We start from the raw sequence: 20,692 nt of genomic DNA on the forward strand, positions 1-20,692 counted from the left end.
GAAAAGGCCCTCTGATCTAGTCCCAACCACTTGTTCAGTGATACAAACACTGGTTGTAGCTGGGCTTCATTGAGCTCATCAGCCATCCTTATTATATACATAAAGTACAGATAAATAGATAAATATATAATATATCCTTATGTAATAAGAGAAGGAAATGGCAACCCACTCCAGTATTCTTGCCTGGAGAATTTCATGGTCAGAGGAACCTGGTGGGCTACAGTCCATGAGATTGCAAAGAGTCAGACATGACTGAGCGACTAATACTTACTAACTTACTATGTAATAAGATCATCATGTTGTTATGAAGCCTTGGTATATGCTCTTTCCTATGCCTGAAATGTTTCCATCACCTCTCTTCTAGTTAGTGCTACTCTTACCTTTAAATTTCAACTCAAATATCACATCCCTTCCTTGATAGCACTTGCAGTCATTTGAAATGTGTGTTTAGTCACTACTATAGCTCTAGCAAAGTGCCCCAGCACACACTAGTCATTCATTTACATGAGGAGGGGAAGCAGGGCCTGACATGTCACCATGCAGCCGCCCAATTCCAAGTAAAGCAAAGCACATGCTTCCAGTCTGTGTGTACTGACTGAACCCTACTCAACAACTCAATTAAACAAACAACGGTACAGCAACAGCTGTGTATCAAGCACTGTGCCTTTGTAATGGTCTCATAAAATGAATTTATTTAAACTTCATAGCTGAGAGCAGCATCAGTGCTTATCCTAGGCTTTCTATAATGTGAAATAAAACTATATATATAGGACTTAATTTACTTTTCCTAAGGGAGTCATTTAGGATCATTAATAAAATTGAAAAATATTTACCCTATGTAAGAACAGTTGGTCTGCTGTTTTTACATTTTTAGTAGAATGATTTATTCATGCAGATGGTATGGAGCATAGCTTTTCAATAGTTGAACATACTTCTCAGCCATTTGCTAAGAAATAGGCTAGTAAGAGCGTGGCCAGGCTCCTCAAAACCTTTTGTCTAGAACTGACCCTTATGTGGGTGATACTCTTCCTTTGTGACTGTTTGTAGATGGAGTGCCCCATCTCAGTAGAAAGAGGATGACAAATTATGATAGTTGACATTTAACTAGGCCTCCGCACTGTAAGATCACTTAGGTCTGGAGCTGACTGACACCACTCTCCTACATCGTGCAGGGATTTCTTCTACACCATTTCTAACAGCTTAGTTATCTAGTGTCTACATAAATATGGTATCTGATCACAGGTAGGGCTTATCTTACCTGATAAGGTGCTTCGATTTATAACTTAGACATGGCTGAATTCAGGTGTGATTAGGTCTGATTTGGATATTATGCCATGGCTGGCCATGCTTGCCTTTTGTTTATTCCTTTCTCGTGTCACTTTGGATTCCTACTAAAATATGGTTAATATGATAATCTCTAGTCTATCTATGTTGCTGTGAAGATTTTCTCTCAGTCTGTGGATTGTGTTTTCATTCTCTTAACGGTGTTTCTGGCAGCATACAAGTTTTTAGTTTTAATAAGGTTTTATATCTATTTTGTTTTCATGGATTATGTCTTTAGTGTTGTATCTAAAAGCTCATTGTTAAACCCAAGATCTCATATGTTTTCTCTTATGTTATCTTCTAGATGTATATTGTTTTGCATTTTACTCTTCAGGCCTATAAAACATTTTTAATTACTTTTTGTGAAAGGTGTCAATTCTCTGTCTAGATTCTTTTCTTGTGTGAATGTTCATTTGTTCCAGCACTTTGAGAAAAGGCCATTCCTTGTCCATGGAAGTGCCTTTCCTCTTTTGTCAAGATCAGTTGGCCACATTTGTATGTCTGTTTCAAGACTTTCTGTTCTCTTCCACTGATCTGTTTGCCTCTTCTTTTGCCAGCAAAATGCTGTCTTGATTGCTGTAGCTTTAAGTCCTAAAGTTGGGTGATGTCATTCTTCTGACTATTCTCCTTCAATATTGAGTTGGCGGTCCTAAACCTTTTGCCTCGCCATATAAACTTTAGAATCAGTTTGTCAATATATAAAATAATGTTCTGGTCCTTTGATTGGAATTTCATTGAATCTATAGAACAAGTTAGAAAGAATTGACATGTAATGGTATTGAGTCTTTTTAATCATGTACATGGAATATCTCTCCATTTATTTAGGTCTTTGATTTCTTTTATTCCAGTTTTCTTCCTGTTGGATTTATATCTAAATATTTCATTTGAGGGAGTGGTAATATAAGTGGTATTATGTTTTCATTTTAAACTGGAACTGTTCACTGCTGCAAGATAGGCAAGCAATCAACTTTATATTAACCTTCAATCCTGCAGCCTTATTATAGTCACTTATTAGTTCCAGGAGTTTTGTTGTTTTGTTTCTGTTGAGTCTTTGAGATTTTCTACATAGACAATCATGCCATCTGTGAACAAAGAGAGTTTTATTTCTTCCTTCTTAATCTGTATACATTTTATTTTCTTATCTTATTGCATTAGCTACAACTTCCAGTACTGTGTTGAACAGAAGAGGTAAGAGGAAATGTGTTTGCTTTTGCTGTGATCTTTGGGAGAAAGTATCTAATTTCTTACCATTAAGTATGATGTTAGCTTTAGAGTTTTTTTGGCAGATGTTCTGTATCAAGTTAAGAAATTTCTTCTCCCTCTAGTTAGCTGAAACTTTATATTATGAATGGATCTTAGATTTTGCCATTGCTTCTTCTGAATTTATTGGTATAATCAAATGATTTTTTTCTTAGATTGTTTTATGATAGATGACAATAATCAACTTTTTGATGTTTTATACCTAGAATAAATCTTATGTGTTGGAGTGCATAATTCTTTGTGTACTATGTTGGGGTTGATTTACTAATATTTTGCTGAGGATTTTTGCATCTATATACATGGGAGATAATAGTCTGTAGGGTTTTTTTTCTCATAATGTCTTAATCTGATTTTGGTTTTGAGATAATGGCAGGACTCATAGACTGAGTTTGGAAATATTTCTTCTGTTTCTACTTTCTGGAAGAGATTATGAAGAGTTAATTGTTATCAAAAGAAAAAGAATTGGTATCATTTCTTCCTTAAATGTTTAATTAATTCATCTGGGCCTTGTGCTTTCTTTTATGGGATATCATTGCCTGTTGATTAATTTAATAGATAAAAACTTATTCATACTATTTCTCCTTGTATGAGTTTTGTTAGTTTGTATCTTACAAGGAATTTGGTCCATTTTATCTAAGTTATTAAATTTGTGGACATAGAGTTGTTCATAATGTTACTTTTAATGTCCCTGGGATCAGTGAGGACCTCTCTTTCATTTTGCTATTAGTAAATTTTATCTTCTCTTTCTTGGTTAGCCTGGCTAGAGGTTTATTGATTTTATTAATTGTGATAGGCTAAAAATGCCTCTTCTCAAAGATATCCACATTATTTTTTTTTCTTTTTGAATTAAAGTTTCTGCTTTCTTTTTTTTTTTTTTTCACTTTACAATATTTATTGGTTTTGCCATACATCAACATGAATCCACCATGGGTATACACGTGTTCCCCATCCTGAACCCCCCTCCCACCTCCCAGATATCCACATTAAATCACTGGAAACTTTAAGTGTTACCTGTTGTGGCAAGGAGATACAAGAAAGTTCCAAACACTTGGGAACTAAACAACAGATTTCTAAATAATCAATAAGTCAACGGAGAATTGTCAAGGGAAATTAGAATATATATATGTGTGTATATATGTGTATATATATATATATACACATACATGTGGAAGTGAATGAAAATCAAACTGCCACATAGCAAAATTTCTGAGACACAGCTAAGGCAATGCTGAGAGGGAAATTTTTAGCACTAAATTCATACCTTAGGGAAATTTGAAATGTATCAAATTAGCAATCTAAGGTCCTACCTCAAGAATATGGAAAAAGAACATTAAAATAAATACAAACCAAGCAGAAGGAGGAAAATATTAAAAATAAGAACAGAAAGAAGCACATAAGAGCAGAGAGGACACATGACGAATATCAGGAATGATAGGATATCACAATGGACTTTCCAGAGATAAAAAGAATAAGAGATTACTATGAACAGCTCTACATGCTTAGAAACGGAAACTTCAAGGGACAGACCATTTCCTCAGAAAAAACTACTATTTCATTTTTGATACATGCAACAACCTGGATGAATTCCTGGGGAACTATGCTGTGTGAAAAGAGAAAATCCCCAAACCTTTCTATTTGTATAACACTCTTGAAATGACATTATACAAATGGGAAACAGGTTAGTAGTTATTAGATTTAAGGAGAGGGTGGAGTGGTAAGGAAGTAGGGAAAAAGGAGGTTTTTGTGGTGAAATACTGTTTTGTATTTTGTCTGTATCCATGTCAATATCTTGGTGGTGCTATTATGCTATAATTTTACAAAATGTTACTGTTGAGGGGAAGGTGGTTAAGAATACCAGGCATCTTCTGTATTATTTCATGCAACTCCATATGAATTTACAATTATCTCAAAACAAAAAGGTAAATCATTAAATATTCCTCAAAAATGGAATGGAATGGAGTCGGGATGAGGGAACACAGTAGAGAATGAGGCTTCGCACAAACATAGGGACAAAAAGAAGGAAAGTAAAACTGATACAACTCTTCTAGAACACTAGAGTCCACTTGTTCAAATGGAGCATTTAAGCAACAATGTTCAATAGATAATTTTTGCAAGCCTCTTATAGAAAAGCCACTGTGCTTGGCCATAGAAAGAAATAAAGAAGAGTAAAAGTATTAAAGTAGAAAAGATAAGACAGGCATGAAGTAGGTATGAAGGATAGTGGAAAATGATGAAGTTGTGTCTCCTTGGCAGGATATGGGAGAATGACTTCATGCTGGTTGTGACAATTCATCTGGGTCTTAAAGTGTAGTGATCAGGCATTCATAGTAGAGGCAACAGTGTGAGCAGTAATCCATAGTGAAAAGTGTGAGGGTGTTTTTAAAGAATATTTTATGTTACCATTTGATTAGAATAAAAATTTTTGATAGCATAGGTAGGATGAAGCCTGAAAAGAAAAGCAGAACAGAGTTCTGGAGCACCTTGAATTGTCAGACTAAACCTTGGGACATCAGCCTAGAATTCTACATCCAGGGAACTTACCCTCCAAAAGTGAAGGAGAAATAAAGACTTTCTTAGATAGACAAAAACTGAGGGAGCTTGTCACCAAAACACCTGCCTTGCAGGAAATGTTAAAAGAATTTCTTCAGAGAAAAGATACTCACAGTAAGTCAGCAACTCAGTCAGCAAGTGACTTACTGTGAGTAAGTCAGTTAATTAATTGATGCAATAAACTGGGAAGTAAAAAAGAGGCTCTGTCTTCTCAGAAAATGTAGTTAGGACAGCATAGCTCATACTTCTGCTTTCCATATTGGCTTTGTCTTTATTTATTTTTATTCAGTAAAACAAGCCAAACCTGCCTGTTTTTTTTTTTTTTTAATGATTTAATAATGTTATCAGTGAGTGATAAGGTTAGGAAAACTAGGTTACTTCTCCCAGTTCATGAAAAATCTGTAGCAACAGGCAGGTTTTTTTAATCATAGTATTTATAAAATATCTAAGTATTATATGATATCTTATACAAAATAATTAGATATAAATTATTTCTTTTAAATTACATAATATAAAAAAATTATGTAGTGTATAAATAGCTGGTTTCTGCCAGGTGTTGTGGTAGATATTTTCATATAGATAGATCACCTCATTTTTTTCTCATTTAAACTTAATGAGGTTTTTCTCATTATTTTAGAGTTAAGGATAACAGTCAAAGGGGTACTGTATTTTTCAGACAGAGTGAACAGCAAGACTGAAATTTGAATCTTCTTCTTCAAAATCCAAATCCAATCTCTGTTTACCAGATTTGACATTCTTGACGTATTAGATTGGATAATTCTTTGTCGTGGGGATCTGTCCTCTGCAATGTAAGATGTTTAGCAACATCTCTGGCCTCTGCTCACTAAATGCTGGTAAAAGTGTTTTTAAAGGCTGACTTCCTAAAGAAACATTCACTAAGAATTACATAATTTCAAAACTGGAAGAGTTAATTTAATTTTTTATGTTACTTCGTTATCTTCATAATAAATAGGGTTGGTTACCATCCTGTGTTAATGCCCTGTAAGCCACACTCTTTCCGGGGGTGACTAACAGCTTTTCTGTTGTTGTTTTATCATTTATTCTTACTGCAACTTAAAATTTTTTCCTGTACAATGTCATTTAAGTGCCATTAAATTGCAGTGCTGCTGCATGGGAAAAGATGCATCTGAAAAGCAATGCATCTCAATCAACTTGGAACAGAGGTTAAATGTGATATGACTCTGAAGAAAACTAAACAGTGTAACCCTCTTGTCAATTTAGGGAAGAACTTTCTGAAGAAAAGTGTTAGTGCAGGCTTTCCTCGTGACTCAGATGGTAAAGAATCTACCTGCAACGCAGGAGACCCGGGTTCCATCCCTGGGTCTGGAAGATCCCCTGGAGAAGCGAATGGCTATCCAATCCAGTATTCCTGCCTGGAAAACTCCATGGACAGAGGACCCTGGCGGGAGACAGTCCATGGGGCCACGGAAAAAATCACCAAAACAAAAATTTACTTCAGTGGTTATAGATTTATACACACTAGGAATATATCCACTCTACTTCACCTTTATTCCTCTAAGAAAATTTCCCTAAATTATAAGCATTCTGATTTATTGAAGTTTATGAATATATTCTTCCCATAAAATAAAACTTCCCTATGTAAGTTAATATGTGGGAATTAGAAAGTAAATCACATGATGATACTGAAAAAAACTGCAAAGTATTATAAGTTCTAAGGAAAAGAGGTTCTATGAGGGAGCATATAAATTTAAATTAAGAGACATAAAAGTTTTATCTGAGAAAGCAGTACTTAGGCTGAGACCTAGGAGTTTCGTCACATAGAAGCGTGGAGAGAAAGGCATTCCAAACAAATGCTTCAAGCAGGAAAAGCTTGCTGTACCTGAGAAATGGAATGTCTGCTAAAAGGTGGCACGTAGAGAGACCAGATGACAGGCTTTGTAGCCCATGGCAAGTAGGGGAGGATTCCAGCCCAAGTAAAAGGCTGTGGTGGGTGTTCAGATCCTGGCTCTGCTAGGGGTGAGATTAATTAAATTACTTATGTCTTTGCTTCAGTTTTTTATTAGTAAAAAAGTAATATTAATAGGACTTTCGAAGTTGTTGTGAGGTTATTTAAAATATGTAGTTCGTTATTATCGTCAGAGATTTATTCTGAATTCAGTGAGGAACTATTATAGGATTTTGAGTGACATTATCTAATTCATCTTTTTATGAGATCACTTCAGTCTGAGAAAGACTTGATGGGGATTTAAAGGTTTCCAAAACACACGGAATGATGAGTAGCTTTTTGAGCTTGAGAATAAAGGGTCCCAGTCACAGGTCCATCTGAGAGGAAAATTAAAATCAGGTAGTATAAACTTACTCCCCAAAAGGAAAATACTAAATGATAGAAGACTAATAAATGATGAATGATTAGGGAGTTAAATTAGGATAACATTGATTTTAATAATGGTATAATTTTTAAAACTGAGTCATTGATTCTTAATAGTTAATTGTTTATAATATACTAGATAGTGTTTTAGGTATCCTAAGCAAGTGCAGAATTCCCAAAGAAAAAGCTGACCGACTTTAAATATTAAATGATGAGCATATATGTAAGATTAAATACAAAGGAACAGGATAGGCTAAGATTTTTTTTAAATAGGACACAAGAAAGCACTGCCATAAATGGAATAATAATAAACTGGATTTCATTAGCATTAAGAACTTGTATTCATCAAAAGACAACATTAAGAGAATGAAATATCACTGTACCCCTATTAAAATGGCCACCGTTTAAAGAACTGGCAATCCCACTCTAAGGCTGCACGTAGAGCCACTCGAACTCCCTTGTGATGGGAGTGTACATCGGTGTGACCACTTTGGGAAACTTTGCAGGATCTGCTAAATCTGGACATGCATATATCCTAAGGAGAAATTCTGTTTCAGGTATGAGTGCTCACGTCACTTATATCTCAGTAAACCTGGAAACAAAAACCAAGCAAAAAAGAAGCAAGTGCGTAGGTCCATCGAAAGATACATATGAGAATTTATTCATGGCAGCAACCTTGGAGTGGTGAAATAAGTTACTGTATATTTATGTAACAGAATACTTAATAGAAAAAAAAGGGGGGGGAGAACTACATGCAACAGCAGGATGGATCTCATAAGCTTTATGTTAGGTAAAATACGTCAAACAAAAAGTTCAAAAACAAGCAATATTAATCTTGATAGAGGTTGAATTAGTGATTACCTTTGGGAAGGGGATCAACTGTAAGGACTGGAGTCTTCTGTATTTGTTCTGTATTTTGTTCTTTCAGTTCAGTTCAGTTCAGTCTCTCAGTCGTGTCCGACTCTTTGTGACCCCATGAAAGGCAGCACGCCAGGCCTCCCTGTCCATCACCAACTCCCGGAGTTCACTCAGACTCGCGTACATCGGAGTCCGTGATGCCATCCAGCCATCTCATCCTCTGTCCTCCCCTTCTCCTCCTGCCTCCAATCCCTCCCAGCATCAGAGTCTTTTCCAGTGAGTCAACTCTTCGCATGAGGTGGCCAAAGTACTGGAGTTTCAGCTTTAGCATCATTCCTTCCAGAGAAATCCTAGGGTTGATCTCCTTCAGAATGGACTGGTTGGATCTCCTTACAGTCCAAGGGACTCTCAAGAGTCTTCTCCAACACCACAGTTCAAAAGCATTAATCCTTCGGCGCTCAGCCTTCTTCACAGTCCAACTCTCACATCCATCCATGACCACTGGAAAACCATAGCCTTGACTAGACGGACCTTAGTCGGCGAAGTAATGTCTCTGCTTTGGAATATACTGTCTAGGTTGCTCATAACTTTCCTTCCAAGGAGTAAGTGTCTTTTAATTTCATGGCTGCAGTCACCATCTGCAGTGATTTTGAAGACCCCAAAAATAAAGTCTGACACTTTCCCTGTCTATTTCCTATGAAGTGATGGGACCGGATGCCATGATGTTCGTTTTCTGAATGACATTTAAAAGTAAAGAACATAGACTTTTTAGAGGTTTTGTTTTGTTTTTAGTTTCTTTCTTGGGTCTTTCAAGTAAACAAAAAGAGTGGATTGAAAGAAATTGGAAGTTGGAAGAATGTAGATGGTATGAGAGGACAGAGAAAGAATAGGAAAATGAGCAAGAGACAGAAGTCTTTAAGTATATAGATTGGTAGAAAGAAGAATGAAATAAGAGTTAGATACATAAATAAGGAGGTGAAAAAGCACAAAGGAAGATACTTTCTTTGCACTCCGCCAATCTGGCACCATACACCATGTTTATTTCATACATAATAATCAGTCACTTGACCACAGTGTAGCAGCATTCTCTCTTCCAGATTAAGTTGAATTCTGGAATGATTTCTTTTGGTGTGCTAACGGTCCCTGCTTCAGGTCCATCTTATTTCCTTGTGACACCTTCTCCAAAGTGAACACCTTGGAGAGGTGTATAGGTTGCTAAAGCAAGAAGAAATTTATAATTACTTTAGTTTGAAAAGTTTTAGATAAAGTACTAGGCTAGATATTCGGCCAGAGTTAAAGTTCCCTGACAAGCTTTCTGCAGCTTTAAGGATTAGATTACTTTCTTTCAACATTATCAATCTGTATTATATAGTTGGGTTGTTTTACTTCGAGTCTCCCATCGACATTTCTTTTGTATGCATATACTGAAATGATTTTATTTAATAAAAAAAGAACATCTCCTGTGTGGATTTTAAATTTCCCCTTATTAAATATTTATATTTTCAAAATGTCTTTATTTAATTGAGTGAGGTGCTTGGTGCCATTTCAAAATAACCTCAGGTGGTAGGTGTAATGACATATCAAAGATTTGACCTTTAGCATTTTAGGATTCTATTTGTCTGCATTTTCTTCTGCATTCATTTGGTCTTAATTTATATGCTGTTTCTCTGTATGACTTAATGAGTGGGTGTATTTGGAGTAAGATTCATTAACAAAAAGAAAATATATCTGAATACATATTATTTCTGTGCGGTCTGACTAGTAATTTTAACCTCATTCATATCTCAACTGTGACAAGTAGAAAATGCTGTGTATAAGGCTTCTCAGTATTTGTACAAACCTCATTCATTCTCATTAAGTGTTCAGCTGAATTAGACCCTGGATCTACTAAACTGATGCCCATTCTCTTACTTCTCACTTCTTTGCAGTCAGCTTATTACATTCTTTTATTTACCTAGAGATACTTTATTTTCCAATTCTTTGCTATTCCTTTTAAAGAAAATTGAATGTAATATTTACACTGATATAATTAAATTAACATCTTACAGCATCTTTTTGTATGCTTTGGTAGCAAAGATAATCATTTGTCTGGGTAGCTTTCAGCTTAGAAGCAGAGAAATGGATAATTATCAAGTATAATATTGTGATATAAAAATTACTTTCATTTATCCATTTAAGTATGCCTTTATTGATTTTTAGAAATGGATCTTTCTAACTGGAGATTTTTGTTTAATAGATTATTGGTTTGTAAGCCTACATATTTATGTTTAAATTTTTTTATTTTTATATTTTCTCAGTTTACACAAATCTTTATCCCAAGAAGAAAATTTGAAGGATCAGTTTAATCTTACACTTAGTACCTATGAAGAAGCTTTAAAAAATAGAGAGAACATTGTTTCCATCACTCAACAACAAAATGAGGAACTGGCTACCCAACTGCAGCAAGCTCTGACAGATCGAGCAAACATGGAATTAGAGCTTCAGCGTGCTGTAGAGGCCTCCCGAACGGCCAATGATAAAATTCAGAAGTAAGTAAAATGATCTTGTATTATTTCAAAAGTATGAAACAAAACAAGGCAAAAGCACTTTGTTTTGGCAACTAAGGAATATGTTATTCATGTTATTATTAGTTTCAGACAAAAGTGGATTGAGCCAAATGAACTTTTTTAGACTACCTGTCATATTTAAATTTGGGGTCAAAAAGTCATTTACTTGGAAATTGTGGTTACTGTTTAGGGCAAACAACTTTTATTTTTGTTTGTTTTTAACTTTCTTTAACTTAGTAATTGATCTTCATGAGTTCATGGAGGCCATACGATAAAAATCATTTCATAGGTAATACATGAAGTTATTAGCAAAGGGAAGAGATGGGCAAGTTACCAACTTTATTCATTTAGCATCAAAGTAATCCTGCCTGAGCTGAAATCTATGATCTTGCAGTTTGAGACCTCTAGGTACATAGAATCCAGTACAGTGAAATTCATTTTCTTGTGTTGTTCCTCTGAAGAATTCAATACAGCTTTCACAGTGCATGATATTTATTTTAAATAATCTTTGCATTTTTATTCAGATTAAAATAAAGCTGCATAATCAGTCAGTCTTTAATGATAGCTAGCAAAATGATAGCAACTTATCAGATAATGAAGTCGCTTGTTAATTGATGAGACTTGAACACTGTAGCAGAATTTTCTAAGGCAGCTTTAATGTAATAGAACTTTGTCATTTTAACAGAGCCTTTTTTTATGTATTGCTAACAGCATTGCATCATTTACATACCTAATCGCATTCAATTCTAAGACACTAAATTGTAAGACAAAGAGTTCTAAAACATACCCTTTTCCTTAGCAGTTTTTTTCATTTTTACAGTATGAAGTGTAAGTGCTAACTTCAAGATTTCTTACTTCTTACTACTTCTTATTTGAAAATAGCTCTCAAACATTTCCCTCACACTCCTGAAATTATATCTTATATCTTGATTCATAGCCTAAGGTCAAGTACATATGTAGTCAAGACTTTTTTAAAACAGATTAGGAATTTTGCATATTAATCTTTAAATCAATGTCTTCTACCTTGAAACTTATGATTTATGATATTATGTTTTTATAGGTTTAAAGATTAAGTTTATATTTGACCAGCAATTGTCTATAATTATTCACAATGAAATATTAACGTTCTAAGAGCACCAAGATAGATATTTAGGTCTATCTCATTTCATTGTCAATTACAAAATCAGTAACTTTTGACAGTCAAGATCTATTTTGGATCAACTTGCTTAAAAGCTACAAGTAATTTAAAATTTCAGTTTTCTTTACATGTAATCCTTTAATTTCTTTATATAACTAAAATTCCCTAAAATTGTGTTTCCCAAAGAGCGTTAGATTTCTAAAATATTTGGAAATGTTGTCAGCTTTCATTTTTAAATCTCATCAGCTATCTTATTATTTTGTAAAAGAAATAACTTTGTACCCCAAGAAGTAGAAACAACATTTTCTCTTGTAATGCTTAACCTTTTGAAAAACTAGTGATACTGCCCTTAATTTTTCACATTTTACAACAGTCAAATCAAGACTTGGAAATGGCACCAACCATGGACAGGATTTAAGTGCAATAATTATGTCAGTTACCAGAGTTAAATGTTAAATTTTAATTTAAATGTTAAATCTTTTATTCTGATTTCTAGCAATCAGACCTAGAGGAAGTATTATCAGGCTTTCCTTTTCATATTTTATACACTATCTTTCATCTCTAGTTGCTCTCAAGTGTGCAATGTATCTTCATTACAGTTATGGTGGGCATCAGCCTGTTTTATTGGATATAAGATGATAACCTTCCAGGAAGCCAACTTGTAAGATTTTATTAGATGGTATTAGTATCCTCTATATAATCCGAGTTACTATTACTAGCAATTATTTTTGAAGGTCCTTTGTAAGTATATCAGTATTCCAGGCAATAATTAAAATTTAAACTAAAAATGTTCACAGTTTCCCTTTCCCTTCATAACTAAATTTCTTAAATGGCTGGTCTGTATTCACTCTAATTTTTCAGTTCCCATTAGCTCGTCTACTACTCAATGCACTATGGTTAGCTCTTATACTAAAATGGTTCTTCTTAAGATCACCAGTAATTTCCTAAATATTAAATTCAGTGGCCCATTCCTAACTGTACTTTATTATAAAACTAGTATATGATCATGGCAAAATAAGTAAAAATGCTCATACGTCTTCAACATGTTAATTTAAAATCTCAGGCTCTGGATTCAGAATGTATGGTATATGAACTAGGACATTTCATCTTAAAACATTGTGCTGATGTGTGCAATAAAATGTGGACAGTAATATTCCTGCCTCATCATGTAAGAATTAGATGAGATAATACATGTGATGCTTTTAGAAGAATGTGCATCGCATAGTTCCTCCTCTTGCCATTTCACTCACACTGCACTGTCTCATTCTTCAGAAGGGCACTACCTTTTCAAGGCTAAATGCCTTTATATATGTTGGCCTCTCTCCTTGGAGCCTTTGGCCCTTTTCCTTCATGAGAATTGTATTCATCCTATGAGATTCACTGCAGTGTAGAAGACAGTCAAGATGTGTAGTCAAATCAGACAGACCTGTGTTTGAGTCCCTGCTTTCCTACCTATTTCCTGTCAGATTTGGGGCAGATTGCTTAACCCTTGAAGCAAAATTTTTTCAGTGAAAGAATTTGGACAGTTACACTGACTTCACAGGGAGACTTTATGTGAAGAATAAACCGGATGGTATGTAAAGATGCCTAGTTTGTAATAGTTACTATAGCATTCTGCAAATTATATCATTAGTATCACATTTATCAAACCCATAGGAGTAGTTCAACTGTCTTTTCTCTACCAAGTCTTCTCCAACATTCTAGAAAGTTAAATCACAGTCTTCTGTGTCATAGATTTTTTTGGTGAAAAATTACTCCTCTGAAAATAAACCCTTCCCGTTCTGTATTTCCTATCTCTATCATAGTCCTCAAAAGTTTCAGCCCTTTCCTTTTTCCCTCACTCTTGTCATTCACGTTCACTTTGCCATCAGTCTCTGTTGTCTGCTGGCTAAGTATCTCCTGATTCCCACCACTCTTCCCTTGTTAATTTCATTAATGCATGCCTTCATCATCCCTCATGGCTGTTGAAATAATTTATTCCTCTAGACTATTGAAATAATCTTAGAACTAGTTTACCTGCCTGTAGCTCTCTCAAAATTTGTCTTCCTTACCGCCACCAGAGTTAATTTTTCTAAAACACAGATCAGGTTATATTATTTCCCGATTTTAAATCTTTCAGGGACTCTTCAACCCCTGCGAGTTAAAGTTTAAACAACTTAGCGTGTTGTTTAGCTTAGCTTAGCTTAGCATGCTGCTGCTGCTGCTAAGTTGCTCCAGTCGTGTCTGACTCTGTGTGACATAGACAGCAGCCCACCAGGCTCTGCCAACGCTGGGATTCTCCAGACAAGAACACTGGAGCGTGTTGCCATTTCCCTCTCCAATGCATGACAGTGAAAAGTGAAAGTGAAGTTACTCAGTTGTGTCCAACTCTCCGCAACCCCATGGACTGCAGCCCACCAGGTTCCTCCATCCATGGGATTTTCCAGGCAAGAGCACTGGAGTGGGGTGCTGGAGGCCTATTAATGGGCTTCTCCCATTGTTTTAGTATCATCTTCCCCCATGATGCCCTACCACAGTATCTCTGCTCATGCCATTTCACCTTCTTAGAAAATATTCCTCCCTTTTAGTGCCTTGCCAGATTTTTGTTATTCCTTAAATTCTTATCTAAATGTTACCCCTATGATGGTTCTTTATATTTCCATTCTTTAATGCTTTCGTAATACTCAGTCCATACCCTTATTAGAAGTCTTAATCAAATAGGTGTTAAAATTGCTTTGTATATCTGTATCCTATCTACTCTGATCCCTGCAAAATTAGTCATCGTGGAGCTTTTCCAAGCCATAGATGGTGTTCTGTTCATCTTTGTATCCCCATTGCCTCCAAATACTTGGCACAGATGCCCGCTGTTAAGTGCGTACTCTATAAATGCTTATGAACATATAGACTAGAACAATTTAATAGTTTGATATAATGACAGAAAGGGGTTTCCCTGGTGGCAAAGTGGTAAAGAATCCACCTGCCAATGCAGGAGACACAGAGACAGGGATTTGATCCCTGGATCTCCTGCAGGAAGAAATGGAAACCACTCTAGTATTCTTATCTGGAGAATCCCATGGACAGAAGCACCTGGCAGGCTACAGTCCATGGGCTGCAAAAGAGTCAGACACAACTGAGTAAGTGAGCACACACACTTGCTAGTGATCAGCTTGTTCTAACCACAAACTTCCATCAAGTTTAATTACATTTAAAAGACCTGAAATCTTCAGTAAATAGGACAGAGAGACCATAAACTATTTCTGATAACTGTATTTTAAATTTATATTTTATTTCTTTGAGTAAATATTTTTCTTAAATTTTTTAACCTATAGGAGTATATTTGGAAAGGAAAGTTGTACAGGATTACTATCCGTAAAGTAGCCAATATTTATAGGCAGATAGTCACTTACAGGGTAAAATGTGATGAATGCCAGACTTCACAAACCAAAAATAACTTCTTGGCCTAGGTATCTGGGTGATACCTAAAATTTCACCAATGGAAATCCATTCCTTTGCCTTCAACATTACTCTCTTTAGGTAGGTCTCTTTTAAAAATGTATGTGTTTGTGGAAGAAGAGCACATAGTGATTTGCCTTTTAGGGTTTGGTTTTGTTTTGTTTTGTTTTGTTTTGTTTTTGCCAATCCTGGATGGAGAGATTTACGTGGAAGCTAAGAAACAGGTTAAGAACATGAGAACTTTGTTATAACAAACTTCTCTTGATAGTTTTGCCTAGACCATCCATAGTCCTCATTTATTAGAAAGAAAACTGATGCACTAGTCCACTAAATGATGTTTTTATCACATGAGATTATAAAATCTGATTCTTTGTGCTGTATTTTTCTGTCTGTCTTTCCATGTACAGATATGCTGCTTCTGGCCTAGAGCAAAAGTTCCCAAAGGGATTTTTTAATATATTTTACTGTAATTAACGTATTTAAACTACACAGTTACCTAAAAGTATTTACAGCCAGACTGATGTGGTTAGAAGACCTCTCAAAGATCTAGGTTTTAAAATGAAATAACTTTCATCACATACCATCTTTACTGTGGGCCGAATTTTCACTGATGTTATTTATTTCCTCATAAACTATAACTATATAATGAATAGGTTGGACTAAAATTGTAAACTTTTAATATATCTTCAAGAAGAAAAATATTTAGAATTTTCTTTCTGTACTTTGAAAAAAATCAATTACTTATTTGTAGGCATTCTGATTTTTAATTGCATAATTAAAATTTCAAAGATCAGCATAAAACATTTCCTTCTGAAATATAAGGCATCCTGTGGCTTTTGAGTGCTATTAAAAAAAAAAAAAAGAAAAGAGCATGTAAAGCTAATAAAAGTCTTTCCTGCCGTTGGCCAAATACTGATTTCTATGAAGAAGTTGAGGTTACAAAGGAGTTGTGAATTCTCAGCCTGGTTTCCCTGCTGATGAGTGAGAGCAGTCTGTAGTTCACGTCGAGGTATCGGGGGAGTCTCCACAGTGTCACACAACGGTTCTTAGCGGAGAGCAAACATACTTTTCACAAACTTAGCTGCTTAATCTGTTTGCAGGTTGAATTATAAAACAGGGTAGATGACTCTGGGCGCTGGGAAGGGGAACAGAGCATTTCCAGTTTCTTGACTTTTTTTTTTCTATTATTAAAAAAAAAAAAACTACAGTTTTCATCAAAAGACTTCACTAAACTTTGTAGTTTTGTTGCTAGTTCCAGAATCTGATATTAACTATAATGATAAATGATTCTGCTCAAATAGTCTTACATAGTTTAATGTGAAAAGCATCAATGAATTTTTTTACATAGTTGCATTAATATTGTGTTTTCATTAAAATTATTCTACTTCTTGCCCACTTTATCTTGCTATTTTCCCTGTAAATTCTTGGTTGGACTACAAGTTGCAAAGCAATACTAGATGTACTGTGAATGCTTTGTAAATATGATACTTGTTAATTGAATCAAAGAGTACATTTCATAAATTCTCAACTCAGCATAAGGTTTAAATCAAGATTTAATAAAATGTTGAGAGTTTACTTGGATTTATTAGTATTATTAGTAAATGAGGATTTAAAATTTTTCTGGAAATGTCTTCACAATCTTTTTTGTATTTGAGATTTTAAAAGCTCTGTGAAGTATGATATATACCTCAGCAAATAATCAGTCAAATAGTTAATTTATTTGTGATAGTTTATGTACAACTGAACACCCGCGTCAGCTTTGGACAGCACCTTCTGAATCTAGAAGTAATTAGATATAGCTTTTATATGTCATTTATATATGAAAAATGGATTCAGATGCCTCCTAAACAATCATCTCAAAATATACACAATCTAACATGCTTAATTTTTATTCTTGAACATATGATATGCTTTTTAAGAATTTAATGTTCTGGGTTTTTTAATCATAACACATGTTTTTAAATTAAATACCTATTTAACTTATGAAATACATCTTGTACTCTATCAAACAAGTATGTATTTTATAAAAACTTTAATTCCATTATATATTTTTATAGTGGATCACCTCTCTTACACACTGAGTACATAAAGTAGCTTTCCTTAGAGCTACTTTTATTATATACAGAAATACCTACCATGTTTGATAGGTGATATAATTATATTCATTTCTTTATAAAAACTAGAGAATTGAGGTTTATACCTTGATCTTCAAGGACTGTCTCACTTTGACATGAAAAAGAAACATAGTTTTAATTGTCTAGCTCATTTCTTTCTACCAGGGAAGGATTAATCTGTGATTATTAAAATTGAGAAATTCCAATGAAGTGTAAAGTAAAAGATCCAGGCTAAAGAGGAAGAGGGATTGTCTAAACCTAAGTATCTGCCCTGTCCCTGTTGAGTTCCCTTTTATGGTTAATTTTATGGCATGAATCATAAACAGCCTGAAAGTAGGGTCTAAAAAGTTAAATCACAACATGAGTTCTTACATGTGATTGGCGTCTTCATTTCAGAGTCTGTCTTCTCTAGGTGATCTAGAGTTGGACTAGTATTCATCTCAGCCTACTAAGGTAGATAAAACACGCTTCAGATGATCATGAGAGGAATGAGAGAAAAAGAATAGAAGTGTTGAATAAGAGACTCATATAGTTTCTGTTTAAAACTAAATAAAATGGAGCAATTTTATTGTTTTTCATTAATCCCAGTGTTACAGTAATTGAAATCAAAGATAAGAGTTCCTATTATTTTAGGGAAATTATTTATTGGTGTTCAGTCACTAAGTCGTGTCTGACTCTTTACGACCCCATGCACTGCAGTACGCCAGGCTCCTCTCTCTTCCACTATCCCCCAGAGTTTGCTCAAATTCATGTCCACTGAGTCAGTGATGCATCTAACCATCTCATCCTCTGCTGCCCTCTTCTTTTGCCTTCAGGGTCTTTTCTTCAGGTCTTTTCTTCAGCATCAGGGTCTTTTCCAGTCAGTTGGCTCTGCATCAGATGGCCAAAGTATTGGAGCTTCAGCTCCAGCATTAGTCCTTCCAGTGAATATTCAGGGTTGATTTCCTTTAGGATTGACTGGTTAAATCTCCTTGCTGTCCAAGGGCCTCCCAAAAGTCTTCTCCAGCGCCACAATTCGAAAGCATCAATTCTTTGGTGCTCAGCCTTCTTTTTGGTCCAACTCATGTCTTTACATGACTACTGGAAAAACCATAGCTTTGACTATATGGACCTTTATTAGGGAAATTATAGGAAGCACTTAATGATGATCAAGTACACTTTAACTGAAACTTGACAAGCTGAAAAAAGTACAAGAGTTCTTACACTGCTGTGATGTCCTATTGTGATTTTCATGCATATACATGAAATGTAAATTCCTTAAGAGTGGTCTTACGCTCTAATCAGTACCATTTTCCTAGGTTCTATTCTTAGCTCCAGTTAAAAGCCTTCTTAATTGTTTAACCCTTGACCCCAGGGTACTTCATAAAGATAGGAGAACTCATCTATCTTACCTGAGAATAGTTTTAGAATTGATAAAAATAGATACATAAAGTGATTTGAACTTCCTAGGAAAGGTACTTAATATCACCAACCACTGAATATTTTAGCATACTTCTTATGTAGTCAAGGAGAAAAAGGAAGCTGTTGTAGAAATTAGATTTTTTAAAGTTTTCATCGTTCCTGCCTGGATGTTGCTCAACCTCATTATACTTGATAACTCATTCGGAAATTCCTCTTTTGCTTTCTCTATTCTTAAAAGCACAGATGAATGGATATAATGTATCTGTCTATTGATGCAGAGAATGTTAACATGCTTGCATAAATCAAGGTCTGATTTTTTTTTAATATATTGTCAGTGTATTCATCTAAAGTCTGATGTATACTTCTTTACTAGGTATAGGTTTTATTCCCAAAATATAATTGAAAAATTCTAAATTGAACCCAAGAACAACTAGAAATACAAATTTTACTTGGATTGTAAGATTCCATGTTTGATTCTTTCTTCTCATTATTCCATGTTTGTCTGTATCCCCCACTAAAGGATTTTTCCCAAGTGCACATTTGGCCCTCTATAAATGAAAGAATATTGTTTCTTTCAGGGTAACTCTGTCTGATAGTGAAATCATAAACACAGTCCTCACATAAACTTCATTCTTCATCATTTACATTTACAGAGAAAAGAATGCATTCTGTAGCAATATAGTATATAATAGCAGCTGAAATCCTCCGTCTTTCTTTCTTATATTGTTTTGTTAATATATTCCTGAGCAACTCAACAAATATCATTTTTTTCTTCAGCTCTTAACCTAAGTATAAAGAAAAGAATAATTTTGCTACCATAGATTACTTCATTAGGTGTTCCTATGGAAAGACTAACTGGAAGTGAAAATTTTATATAGTAAATAGTATTTTGGAACCTATTAGTGAACTTAACTATTTTAATTTTTTAAATTACTTTGACATGTATAGCATTCAAACTAATAGTTCTTGGAACAGCATCATCATTTGACTTTTTCCTTCACATACAATAGTATCCAAAAGCATAATGAAAGTGTGTCTTCTTTCGTGTTATACCATTTGACAAGCCACATAATGGTAAAAATAACATAAACATGCTCAAAATCTTGAAATGTCACCTTCTTTAGTTTAAGCTAATCTGCCTTCTGAGCTATGTGTATTTCACATCAGTGTTCCAAGAAGTTCTCCACTACTGACTGGAGGGCCTAATCTTTCTCAGAATGATGGGAGTAGCTCAGTTCAAGAACAAGAATGAATCTCTGTATAATCACGCCACAATGTGAGGTGACCCTAAGACTGAGAACTGCCCAGATACACATATGGGTTTTAAGAAGACTTTCTGATGCTCTTTTTGACACAGCTGTGAGAAGAATGTAGCTAAGGCCCAGTAGTCATTCTTGAGTAGAGCTGGCAAAGGAAACCATGAGGAGAAGAGAATTTAACACATGGGTGTAAGAGAGTACGGCTTCATTGATGTGATCTGAGGGGAATGCCTAATGACTGGAAGAATCAAACTTGGCAATGAAAACACAAAGCTCTTTTCATCAATTCAAACACAGACTCTAAAGCTGCAGATGGTCACCTCCAGCCTTGTCTATTCAGTGTGAGGTTTTATAAAATGGCACTTTGGTGAATACTAATAGATCAAAACAAAGATTTAATAACGTAAAGATGTGGTGTTCATTTTTAAATGAATATACAGGTCAGCATCTCAGAAAAGGAT

At 34.7% G+C, this 20,692-nt stretch overlaps 1 protein-coding gene across 13 annotated transcripts in view; it reads left to right on the top strand.

Moving 5' to 3' along the window:
• Positions 1-20,692, top strand: part of MIPOL1 (mirror-image polydactyly 1) — a 353,644-nt gene that overhangs the window by 261,151 nt on the left and 71,801 nt on the right. For all 13 annotated transcript variants that reach the window (XR_009597112.1, XR_009597113.1, XR_009597110.1 and 10 more), the window contains one exon: positions 10,639-10,869. Coding sequence is in view for 5 of the 13 variants with exons in the window: in XM_060401446.1 (XP_060257429.1) it covers positions 10,639-10,869 (231 nt within the window). In the remaining 8 variants the exon portion in view is untranslated. The remainder of the gene's footprint in view (positions 1-10,638; positions 10,870-20,692) is intronic.

This window comes from Ovis aries, chromosome 18, assembly GCF_016772045.2.
Source record: "Ovis aries strain OAR_USU_Benz2616 breed Rambouillet chromosome 18, ARS-UI_Ramb_v3.0, whole genome shotgun sequence".
Taxonomy (NCBI): Eukaryota; Metazoa; Chordata; class Mammalia; order Artiodactyla; family Bovidae; genus Ovis; species Ovis aries.